This window comes from Toxorhynchites rutilus, chromosome 2 (assembly GCF_029784135.1).
Source record: "Toxorhynchites rutilus septentrionalis strain SRP chromosome 2, ASM2978413v1, whole genome shotgun sequence".
Classification (NCBI taxonomy): domain Eukaryota; kingdom Metazoa; phylum Arthropoda; class Insecta; order Diptera; family Culicidae; genus Toxorhynchites; species Toxorhynchites rutilus.
The window spans coordinates 173,340,652-173,353,991 of NC_073745.1; the positions used below are offsets into that span (position 1 = coordinate 173,340,652).

The 13,340-nt window shown below is 41.7% G+C and overlaps 1 protein-coding gene across 3 annotated transcripts in view; it reads right to left on the bottom strand.

Moving 5' to 3' along the window:
* LOC129768003 (kinesin light chain-like) overlaps positions 1 to 13,340 on the bottom strand; it is a 350,655-nt gene that overhangs the window by 127,005 nt on the left and 210,310 nt on the right. For all 3 annotated transcript variants that reach the window (XM_055769352.1, XM_055769351.1, XM_055769353.1), the window contains exons 5-6: positions 1,268 to 1,495; positions 1,006 to 1,209 (exon numbers count right to left, since the gene is read on the bottom strand). In XM_055769352.1, the coding sequence (XP_055625327.1) occupies positions 1,006 to 1,209; positions 1,268 to 1,495 (432 nt within the window). The remainder of the gene's footprint in view (positions 1 to 1,005; positions 1,210 to 1,267; positions 1,496 to 13,340) is intronic.

Genomic DNA, 13,340 nt, shown 5'->3' on the forward strand with positions numbered 1-13,340 from the left:
CTCGTGGTTTTGAAAAATCTTGGTGTCCACCGAGCCGAATGTGTTCTGTTCCGAATGCGGGTTTTCTTATCGTCGCGAGCACTATATAACGCCGGCTAGGTGGACTGGTGCACTGGTACTAACGCGCTCGGCCTAGCTACCCTTGCGGGGAGCTCCAGACCAACAGTTCGAGTGGGATTTTGCCTTTCCCTTCACTTTTCCTCCTTTGCCATGTCCAGACATGGCTGCTTGGGTTGGTTTGTTGATGTGTTGTGATGCGAACTGATGTGGTGTACAGTTTGAATGAGAATGATCGTTACGGCAGCGGAGCGGGGATTTTTAAGCTGACTGACTGGCTCGAGAATTACGCATGTGTGAGACTGCGACCAATGTTTCGTTCATTTTTTTTCTTTTTCCTTTCCAATCGTGCTTCATTCTATTTCGCTGCTGCTCAGGTTGCCCGTTTTGGTCGGTACGATTTGAGGAGCACAAAATGGACCAATCAAAAATGGGCACATAGTGCATTTGGACAATGCTTGATATTTCACAATTATTCAATTATTTATCTCAAGAAAAATGAAATGGTATTCGTTATGATAGATGCGTAGATATATTTCCTATCAATTGGTGCAAAAACCTTTGCGATCAATTGAGAAATGCTCGAGTTATAAGCGTTCCAAATCTTGCATTTTTTCCTACTTGTTCAGTGCCTAGATTTCCATTTCACCCCCTATATCTTCCGGTTAGACGTAGTCCTACGTCAAAATAAGCTCGAATCACGAAAACGTTTGTTCTTTTGTACGGAAAATATAGACAGATATTAGAGGACTGCAAAATAACTTTTTTTTCTGAGTTCCGTCTACCTGAAATACTTGGTGCATGCTACAAATCCGTTGCCAATATCTCCCACAATTAACTCTACTATCGTTGATTACTCTGACAAAGCATCATCGTAAAAATGTGCTTAAAATCTTGCGATGTGTGATTATTTTATTGAAAAATACAAATACTAACATCTTCGCTTACCTCTTTCTTACTGCGCAAAGCACAATCCTCCAGTGTATCAGCAGCCTCATACTTTCCTTGCCTCCGATAAAGCGCTCCAAGATTTTTTAGTGTTGTTGTTACAGTTGGTGAATCCACTTTTGCAGCCTTATGCCATCCACCATATTCTCCGTAAGGAGTATTTTCACGGTTTTTCAATTTATTCTCTTCTCTTTCTTCAGCAACCTGATAATATTGTCAGATATTTACAATTCTACACAACAGGAAACGTCAAACATCTTACCTGCCAAATTGGCTTATTTTCACCATTGATTGCCCCAAATTCTCTCTCGTGCGCTCTCGTCAACACCTGTTTGTATAATATTTCAGCCTCCTTGTACTTCCCTTGTTTTAAGTAACAACTTGCCAGATTATTTTTCGTTTTAGCCACATTCGGATCATCGGGACCTAATTTCATTTCGTAAATTTCCAATGCCCTTCTGTAATACATTTCCACTTCCTCATATTTAGTCTGTAAAAATAAATGAAGAATGAATAACGCATAAATAAAAACTGAGAATTGCACAATGTGAATGTGTTGGCGCTGGGTGCACTGTTTCAAATATGCGTTCCGAATGGTCACCCTAATTGAACTTGACGTCAAATGCCAACGACAAACGTACGAAGTCAGTGCTGTCAGTGAAGAGAAGAGAGAGAAAGAGAACGAAGAGAGAACTACTTCCGCTAGAGAACAGGCTAGATAGAAAGTGAAATTCAAACGAGAAACAGTGGCTTCTGAGGATTTACTTTTACAGATTGAAAACTATCCAAACCTAGATAACTAAAGCTGAATTGAGTTTGTTTGTTTAGTAAAAACATTGTTAAATTTGTTAGGAGCAATTGAATTTCTTCTCAATTTGCGTAAGAACACCGAATGTGTAAGTTTCTGGAAATTTATACTGTGGAAGCCATATTTATTAAACTCATTTTTCGCAGTTTAAAGCTGCGCTAAACCTTTGCTGCTAAGAACCCGGTGTCCGAAACAGAAAATCATCGTTTTTCGCCTCAACAAATCTTTAAAACATTCGTTATGAGTGAGAATCGCGAAAATGAGCAAGACTTATATCGTACGCCGGCGAAGAATCAGACGGGAGGTTGCGTGAATTGCTCGCGTCTCGTTACTTACGATAACTTCGTGCAGTGTGATCAGTGCGATAATTGGTGGTACATGCGTTGTGCAGGAGTCACGGATTCGGTTGCTGAAAGGCCGTGGACTTGCCGAAACTGTCTGCCTCTTAGTGTGCGCACAAGATCTACCACAATTCTGCTCGCATCGCTCTGAGATTGCAGAAACTGGAGGACGAGCGCGCCCTACAGCAGCGCGCATTGGAGTCAGACAAGAAGCTGATGGATGAGAAGTATTTGCTTCTTGAGCAACAACTGGAGGAGGAGCAAGACAAAGCGAGCAACCGCAGCCGAGTGAGCAGAAGGGAAAGCCTGCAACGTGTGAAGAAATGGGTGGAACAACAACCGGATAATTGCACAACAGGTAATAAAGCGGCCGGAGGAGATCAGTTGTCAGTGGAAGGCAAAACTGACAAAGTAAACTTAACTAGTCGGGATAATACAAACTGTGCAGGTGGACAGCACATTCTGATGCTTTTCCCCGTCTGTTAATTTGAGTTAACAATGTGAACCTTACGGTACCTCTGCAAGTGAAAGAAGGCCAAAAAGGCAAGCCCATCGCTGTAAAAACGAGGCTAGGATGGGGCATTTTTGGTGGTAGCAGTAAGGAGTCAACGCATACGCTAAATATCCATACATGTGAATGCGCAAGTGATCAGAAGCTCTACAACGCAGTGAGAGATTATTTCACTAAGAAAGATGAAGGTGTGAAACCAGCACCCGTACCAGAGTCTGAAGAAGAACAACGCGCTAAGAAAATCATGAGTCAAACGACCATACGAGTTGGTGAAAGGTTCGAAACAGGACTATTGTGGAAGAATGATGACGTTGAGCTCCTAGATAGTTACAAGATGGCGGTCAAGCGTTTCGAGTGCCTGGAACGCAGGATGACTAGAGATCCAGAACTCGCGTTCAATATCAAAAAGCAGATCACTGAGTATGTATTGAAAGGCTACGCACATCGCGCAACTCAAGAAGAATTAAAACGAGTATGGTATCTACCACTACTAGGTGCAGTGAAAAATCCACGGAAACTCGGCAAAGTGCGTCTAGTGTGGGATGCGGCAGCTACAGTGGATTTGATATCCTTGAATTCCATGCTACTGAAAGGGCCAGATCAACTAACCTCGCTTCCAGATGTGCTATTCCGTTTTCGACAGTTTTGTGTGGGAGTTTCTGCGGACATCAGAGAGATGTTTCACCAAATGAAGATTCGAGAAGTAGATTGCCATGCTCAACGATTTTTATTCCGAAACGATCCGTCAAAACCATTAGAAATATTTATGATGGCCGTAGCAACCTTCGGAGCCACATGCTCACCAGCGTCTGCACAATATGTAAGGACCGTTAATGCAGCAGAATTCGCTGATTGCTTCCCACGAGCGGTTGAAGGAATATTGAAAAACCACTACGACTATCTTGGTAGTTTTGAGAGCGAAGAGGAAGCAGAGTTGGTATCTAAGGAAGTGAGGTCAATACATCAACAGGGTGGATTTCATCTCAGAAATTGGCTTTCAAACAGCACTACGTTGCTCAGCGGATTACAGGAGAAGGAAACTTTGGATAGCAAGAACCTCTGCTCGAATCCAACGGTCAGTAGTGAACGAGTGTTGGGAATGTTGTGGCTGACGACAGCAGATAAACTGCAATTTGGGGTAAATATGAAGTATGAGGTACAGCAGATAATTGATAGCGGTCATAGACCAACCAAGCGGCAAATGCTGAAATGTTTATTGGGACTTTTTGACCCATTGGGACTCCTTAGCGTATTCCTCGTACAAGGAAAAATACCATTGCAGGATACGTGGTGTGCTGTTTCAATGGGACGAAAAGGTACCAGAAGACATATTTGAACGATGGATCAAGTGGACTGGAATGTTCCTCAGCATTAGTGCCATAAGGATTCCTCGATGCTATTTCTTGAATGCGATTAAGCAAACCTATGACAAACTTCAACTTCACGTATTCGTTGATGCGAGTGAAGCCGCATTCGCTGCTGTAGCTTACTTTAGAATAGAAGATGTGGAAGGTAAAGTCGAATGTACAATAGTCGCCGCTAAGAGGAAGGTCGCACCACTCAAACCACTTTCAATTCCATGCCTAGAGCTACAAGCAGCAGTTATTGGAGGTCGCTTGATGTCTTTCGTACGAGAAGGTCACAGCATTGAAGTGAAACAACGATTTCTCTGGAGTGAATCCGCGACTGTTTTGGCATGGTTGCGAGCAGATCACCGTCGCTACAAACAATACGTAGCCTGTCGAATTGGTGAGCTTTTAACAACAACGGACGTTGCAGATTGGCCCAGCAAACTCAACCCAGCGGATGCAGCGACAAAATGGGGAAAGAACATGTGCCCTGAAGTCGATGGCGAATGGTTCAGAGGTCCACAATTTTTACGACTATCCGAAAAGGAGTGGCCAAAGCGCTCGTGTTTTGTGGTTCAAAGTTCTGCAATTCCAGCTGCCATAGTGGACTTCACTAGGTTTTCGATGTGGCGTCGATTGTTACGTGCAGTTACTTACGTGCATCGGTTTATAGAAAATTGCAGGCACAGATGTCGAGGAGAGGAAACGGAAGTGTCCTATCTGAGCCAAAATGAACTCATAAAAGCGAAGAATACACTAATGCGAATGGTGCAGTGGGAAGAGTACCCCGATTAAATGGACTTACTTTCACGAAGTCAAATGGAGCTACATAAAACGAGTGCCTTATACCAGTTAACGCCTGTAATAGATGAATATAACGTTATACGGTTCGGTGGAAGAACTGGAGCTGCACCACATACTACGTTCGATACCAAGTTTCCGATAATACTCCCGAAGAAACATATAGTATCCAAGATGATTGTTGATGATTTTCACCGAATTTTTCGCCACGGGAACTCGGAAACAGTGGTGAACGAAATTCGGCAGTTTTACCATATTGCTGAACTGAGGACAGTCGTAACACAAGTATCCGCAACAGGTCAATGGTGTAAAGTTATGAAAGCAACACCCAAAGTACCGCAGATGGCACCACTTCCTATTGCTCGTCTATCGTCATTCACCCGACCATTTACGTACGTCGGTATCGATCTGTTCGGTCCTTTGTTAGTGTTAGAATGGCACCAACTTTCAGGGCGCGGAGAACCTGTTAAGAAAGCAGATTGATGAAAGCTAACTTGCATCAACTTTCACCAACATAGATACTAAATGGATCTTTATACCACCAGGAGCACCTCACATGGGTGGCGCGTGGGAAAGAATGGTTCAATAAAATCGGCCATGCAGGTTGCGTACAACAACGATCGCAAGCTTGATGATGAAGGATTAGAAACGTTGATTGTGGAAGCCGAGGGTATTGTCGACCGTTAACGTATCTTATGTTGGCGCTGGATGCACTGTTTCAAATATGCGTTCCGAATGGTCACCCTAACTGATCTTGACGTCAAATGTCAACGACAAACGTACGAAGTCAGTGCTGTCAGTGAAGAGAAGAGAGAGAGAGAGAAAGAGAAAGAGAGAACTACTTCCGCTAGAGAACAGACTAGATAGAAAGTGAAATTCAAACGAGAAACAGTGACTTCTGAGGATTTACTTTTACAGATTGAAAACTATCCAAACCTAGATAACTAAAGCTGAATTGAGTTTGTGTGTTTAGTAATAACATCGTTAATTTGTTAGGAGCAATTGAATTTCTTCTCAATTTGCATAAGAACACCGAATGTGTAAGTATCTGGAACTTTATACTGTGGAAGCCATATTTAATAAATGCCTTTTTTCACATTTTAAAGCTGCGCTAAACCTAAAGTTATAGAGGTTTTGCTGCTGAGAACCCGATGTCCGAAACAGAAAATCATCGTTTTTCGCCTCAACAGAATGTGTTATAATTGTGTAATTGTGGTCCGTTGTAAAAATTAGTACAGTGTCGGACAAAACATTAGGACCACTACTCAAGCAAAAAAGGAAAGTTACAAAACTTTGGGAAAAAATTATCCTATCCAGTGCTTGAATTGCAATCCAATAATTTATTTGCATTGTTCGAAACAAAATTAAAACATCTGTAGTTTACCCCTTTCGCTACGAGCGTCGTCTATAGACGACATCCGCGTGACGACCCGCGTGTACGAGTGTCGTCTATTGACGTTAACCCTTTCAATACGGCAGTGTGCTCCGCCGAAGTGCTACCCCAGTACGGAGCACTGCGCCGAAAAGTATGCACATCGCGCTGGTGTGATCGAAGAGCAGTATGAATTTCATGTCGTCTAAAGACGACGCTCGTACACACAGCTCGTCGCGTGGATGTCGTCTATAGACGACATTCGTACACACAGGACGTCGCGCGGATGTGTCTATAGACGGCGCTCGTAACAAAAGGGTTAATGCCCTCCACGACCGCAAAAAAATCCGAAGCGACTAGACGCCTAAAGAAAACGACCACGAAGGATGACTCTGCCATAATGCGAGCCTCCAAGATCAGCTACCGATGACTGACATGGCGCTCAATGTGTTTATAAAAATCATTAAAGTTTTCTGAAAAAAAAAATCTATTTTCACCTTTATTATAATATTTTATACTGTCAGTGACCGGTGAATGACACGGCCTGAACGGAAAGCTCGGTGTCAGAAACCGATGACTGACAATGGCAATTGTCAGTTGAATTTTTTTTTTGTATTGTGTTGAATTATAGAAACTTCAAACGTTTGCAATTCTAGTTCTGAGATGGATCCTTGTGGACAAACTCAATCGAAACTCCTTTTTCACCTGCCTTGAGAAAGACACTTTATTGTCATTGCTCGTCAGCAAACCGTGTCCGCTTCCACAAACATCAACGATGTTCTCGTGAAAATGTTCATAAAATTCGCAATTATATATAAAAAAGGCTAGGCAAGGAATCGACTCAAACTTCAGAGAACATAATTCTTATATGAGGAATAACACTTATTTACCATTGATTAAAAAAAACGGTGACAATGACTACGAAAACCCTGCTTGCCGCTACCTTATAAGTTCATTCCATTGTGCCTTTGGTAATACACTGCGTTTCACAACGATCGAACCACTCATTTTTTTCTGAGTTTCCAGAGATATGTAAGAAGTTGGTTGAATCGAAGTATATACGAGGTATGGCTATTAAATAACGAGACTGGTTACGAAGAAGAGTTATATTTTAAAAATTACGGTACAACGATATGCTCCCCTTCAATATACTCCCCGTGGCTCCTCACACACCTTTCCATACGTGCTGAAACTCATCTTTTGTGATGGCGTTCAAAAGCCGCGTCACTTTTTTCTTCGCCTCTTCTACGGACTGAAATCGGATACCTTCAACACGGATTTGATCTTGAGGAATGGAAAAAAGTCTGGCGAGTACGGGGCATGTTCGAGCACTGGAATGCCCTTATCGGCTAAAAATTGCTTTACCGACAGCGCGTTATGGGCAGGTGCGTTGTTGTTCGTGTTTTTCGCCGACGCGCACTACAAACCACTGCTGCTCGCAAACTACTAGGGTGACAAAAACGTGTTTTCGTACGTTTATAGCAGACACTTCAAGGTACTGAACGCACTATACGTTTTTCCCCCCACTCCTTTAGGGCGCCCCTCAGGCGCGCAGTCTCGTTATTTAACTCTTTGTGGTCGTTTGTGAGATTTTCATGCTAATTCCATATATCATAGTTTATGCCTTTACTAAAGAAGCTTGATATCTAGTGAACATGTTCACGAATCAATACGCTGCTCCTATTAGTACAATAAAATCTGTTTTTGTACGGTTTTTTTGTGCCATTTTTTTGTGCGGTTTTTTTTGTGCGGTTTGTTTTTGTGCGATTTTTGAATTTATGAAAAGAAGCATATTTCACGAAGTTATCGCCCATTTAGTTTTTTCCGATGGTTTATATCCATTTCAGTGCGAAAAATATATTTGCGTCTCAATTATCCACTTCTGAAATCATTCTCTTCCTCCCATCAAATGCTCTAAGTTTCTCTAATAGCGAATTCGTTTTTAAAACTGAGTCAGTGCCACACTGACTCTGTAATAAAAAAACGTTTTCAGTTTCACGAATGCGGTGGTTTGTTGGTGTGCGTTGTATAGTCTGATTTGTTTATATTTGCGACGACAAATGTACAGTGTCGACGTCTGGTGGAGATATTAGTACTTGGGAGGTAAAGTATTCTCTATAAGATCAGAAGGGCCAAGTGCAGTGTAAAAATATAAAAGTTTGAATGAAAATTTTTACTTCATATTGTTTGATTACCTAACACATGTAGTCCTGACACTCACTTAACCATTTGTCGATGCATTTCCTGTTTGTTCCACAAATAATTACTATTATAATATAAAATCATCATTAGACACAGTTTTCGTTCAATGTTTCTGCGATATCGGAAAAAAACCCTCTTATTTCATCACATAAAATAAATATTCGATACGTTAAAGTAAATTTTCATTCCTAATTTTGATTTTGAGAGCATGTTTATTCCTCCTGAATATCCATAATAATTTTCGCCTCCCAATGAAAGCACACGGGGCTTAATGCCGTCTACACGAATATACTCTTCAAAATCAGAATCCGAATTGGATTACGATTCAAATAATACAAAAGCAAGAGCAGCAGGTTTTCCATTTTCATAGTCTCTATTTTTAGATTTTCCAAAACAATACTCGGAACTTGACAGTTCAGTATAGTTGTATTGGTGAACCCGAGTGCCAACCCGTGAAACATCTCAGTGCGAAACTAACAGCTTTCGGGGCGAACTAGTGCGACACTGAGTGCGAAACTGAGTGAATAAAAAAACGTTTTGACAGCAGTTAGTGCGGCACTGGGGTTGAAACTGAACAAAAACGAATTCGCTATAAGTGTTTGCATGACATGATTTCTAACAGCAACACGTTTCGACATACCGAAAAGGCAAACTGTCCCGTCGCAAAGCAGGGAAACAAAAGAAAATTGAAAGGTGAACGGCGTGGATTTGAGTTATTTTCTTGGGGGAAACTTTTTTCATGCGATACCTACGGTACTAAGTATCACACAAAGTAGCCAACCACACAAGATAACGCACAGTGCGTTGAATGCATAGAAATGTGGGACAAAAATCATAACAGCAGAATTTAGCCATTGTAACACTTTGGTGTGATCGAAAAGGTTGTTCATAAGTATCAGAACTACTGTTTACATAAATGTCTCATGTTGTTTGAATAATCGCATAAGTGTCTCAAGCGACAAAATCTTTGATTATCCAAATTAAAAAGTTCTGATCATTTCGGATTCGCATAAATCATTATTTGAGTATCTACTGGTGTGCAAATTATGATGAAGTAGTTGTTTTTCATTCGCTGCTTGGTTATTGAGCTGAGCAGTCCAGTCTTTCTTTCACCCCTCAAGCCCATGGCAAGTTCGTTCGTTGCGATAGTGTACGCGTTCGCATTTTATTTTGCGCTCGCTTCTGGCGCTCCTTCAAGAGTGTTAGTAGAGAGTGAAAAGGACGAAGTATCCTCGTAGTGAAATGAACGGAGAACAAGTCAATCCGTTTGTAAAATATGGCCTTTCCAAAACGCCGACGAAAAAAAGGGATGCGGTAGAGAACTCGTTAACCCGCTGAAAGTGAGCCCGCTGAACCAACAGACGATAAAAAAAAGTGCAAACAGTGATAGATCGCTATTTTAAAAGAAAAATGAGTCCCAATAGTGCAAACACTGGCAACGCAGCCAAAAAAACAAACACTACAGCCAACACAGTTATCCCTCTGAGCAATAGGTTCGATGCCCTTGCTCCGTTGAACGACGAAAGTGCACAGCAAAAAACTGTAGAACCAAAGCCCGCACCGATTTACCTGCATCAGGTGGTAACTAGAAACGCGATTGACCTAGTTAAAAAAGCTATCGGTAGCAACAATTTTATGTGCCGCAATGTGCAACGCGGAAACATTAGTGAACTAAAAGTGCAGTGCAATACGATTGACGATTATCGCAAAATTGTGAACGCGTTAGAGAAGGAAAAAACTATCTATTACACCTACCGCTTAAAAGCTTGGAAAGGTCTAACTGTGGTGCTGAAAGGCATAGAACAGGGTGTTTCACCCGATGACATAAAAGACGTTCTAACCGATAAAGGTTTTGAAGTGGCTTCGGTTACTAATATGTTGAACCGACTAAAAAAACCACAGCCGCTCTATAGAGTAGAACTAGAGCCATCAATGAGGAAATTGAAACCGGGTGAAGTGCATCCAATTTATAAAGTCACCCGACTTTTAAATCGTGTGGTGATGTTTGAAGAGCCGCACAAACGGACTGGCCCTGTGCAGTGTCACAACTGCCAAGAATACGGGCATACCAAAGGTTATTGCAACCTTCCAGCAGTCTGTGTAGTCTGCAGTGGCATTCATGAGACAAAAAAATGCCCAGTCTCAAGAACAGCAACTGAAGACGAACGCGACCCGAGTCGCCAGCAGGCGAACAGGGGAAGAACGATGATGCAATCGGCAGAAACGAAAATGCAATAGGCTGCATTCGTCGATGCAATCGTACTCACACATACTGAGAAGTGTAGTTTTAAGTTTAAGGTGGTCCTTCGACGAGTTTAAGGAAGCTGCGATCTGAGTGTGCGATCGTCAGCGGCTTTGTGTTGTGTTGAGACAAAACAGCAACAGAAGCAAAAAAATGCAGCAACTGCGGTGGCAACCACACTGCAAACTACAGGGGGTGCCCTGTATATACAACATTAAAGAAAAAACCGCAAGAATCTCGACAAAAAGCTGCAACTAGCAGGCCTGCAAACTATCAGCCAACCCTGCAACCAACGGTAAATTCAGCCACACACCCGAAACCCCAACCTCCTGGTTTCACGCCTACACCTAGCACATCGTATAGGGATGCTCTACTCTCCCAACCTCCAACACCAATAATTCCTTCCGCGGACCAATTACAAGTATTTATGGGTTCAATTATGCAACTCATGACATCAATGCAAAGAATGATGCAAGAAATGTTGCGCAGCCAGCAACTTCTCATCCAAAAATTGCAATGTTCAAAATAATTTTTTTGAAAATCTGCTATTGGAATGCAATCGGGATACATAACCATTTGAATGAAATTAAACTATTCTTGAACCAACACGACATTGTCGTTTTTCTTATCAATGAAACTCATATGACGGATTACTACAACATCAGAGTCACGGGATATGATTTCTACGGTACAAATCACCCGCATGGGTCAGCAAGAGGTGGGGCTGCGGTCCTCATCAAGCGAGATATTCCACACTATTTATGACACCGTCACAGTACTCTAAATATCCAAGCAGCGGCTGTGTGCATCGAGAGTAAATTTGAGAAAATAGTACTAACAGCACTCTACTCTTCACCGAACCACCACCCTTCGGTAGAGGAACTGAAAGACTTCTTCTCACTCCAAGGGCACCGATTTATCGTCGCTGGTGACTTTAACGCAAAACACACCTTTTGGGGATCAAGGCTGATTTCCACTCGTGGTCGCGTATTATACAACGTTATCACTGACTCTGGTTATGACATTGCATCATGCGGTGAACCGACACACTGGCCAGAGGACCTCGCACGACTTCCGGACCTGCTAGATTTCGCTGTCACAAAAATATTAAAAGTAAACGAATTCGATCGAAGCTTCTTCTGGACTTATCATCTGATTACTCACCAATACTCCTGGAATACTTCATAGAAAAGGAAGTGAAGTAGACGTCATCTAATCTCACTAACTTTTCAACGAATTGGACAAAACATAAGACATATATCTCCTCTAACATTCTCGATCTACCTCTGGATAACGAACATCATATCGAGGAAGCAGTTAACCAGCTCAGTGTACTCATGAAGAATGCTGCGAAGATAGCTACCCCACCTATGAAGCCTCAGAAACACAAAAAATTATTACTGCCTCCCACATAAAAGCAGCAGTTACAGAAAAGCGACGACTAAGACGTATCTGGCAAAACAAACGATCGCCAGAATCTAAAAACCAATTCAATATGGCACAACGTAAGTTAAGAAAGCTGTTACAAGACGAGAAAGATGAAATTCCATAATTACTTAACTGAATTATCGCCAAATCAAAATAATAATTACTCACTATGGAAGGCAACTAAGAATCTAAAACGACCTCAGTTACAGGTCCCGCCGTTTAGAATGCCCTCTGGTAATTGGGCCAGAAGTGACGATGAAAAAGCAGCAACTTTTGCAAACCATCTTCAAAAAATTTTCACTCTGAATCAATCCGGACCTAATCAAGAAACGCTCGAATTTTCTGGTGCTATAAACCAAAACAAAATGAAAATCAAACATCGGCTGGTGAGACATGTTATCAATAAGCATATCAATGTGAAAAAGTCTCCCGGTATCGACCACATCAACGGATATATGATCAAGGGACTACCTGACCTAGCAATTAAACATCTCACGAGAATTTTCAACGCAATGACCCATAAAGGATATTTCCCACAAGCATGGAAAATTTCGACCATCATTATGATTCCTAAGCCAGGGAAAGACGCACACCTATCAGCATCCTTCCAATCTTCTCAAAAGTGTTCGAAAAAATTATCCTGATAAAATCAGCGCCCGAGATTGAAAGATTAATCCCGAATCATCAATTCGGAATCCGAGCAAAACATGGCACTATTGAACAAGTGCACCGATTGATAGAAGAAATTCGTAAAGTATATGAAGGCCGCGGATACTGCTCAGCGCTTTTTCTTGATGTAGCTCAAGCTTTCGGTAAAGTCTGGCACGAAGGACTGCTCTATAAAATTAAAAATATACTACCACAAGTTCACCACGTTCACGCTTAATAAGAACACATGCCCACAAATCAAGTTCAATATCTGCAGTACCTCAATCAAATGAAATTTAATATCTTGGTGTACACCTAGATCGTCGTCTAACCTGGAAGAAACACATAGATGCGAAGAAAACGCAATTGAAGATGCGAGCAAAACAAATACATTGGCTAATCGGGAGGAAGTCGAAATTAAAAAACTAGAGTTCAAACTACTTTTATACAAATCCATGCTGAAACCTATTTGGCATTACGGCTGTCAACTATGGCAAACAGCTTCAGCAAGTAATATCGAAATCATCGAAAGAGTACAAAATAAACTGCTAAGACAAATTACTGGCGCCCCTTGGTACATCCGCAATAGTGTCATACATCGAGACTTAGGGATGGCGACGGTTAAAGAAGAAC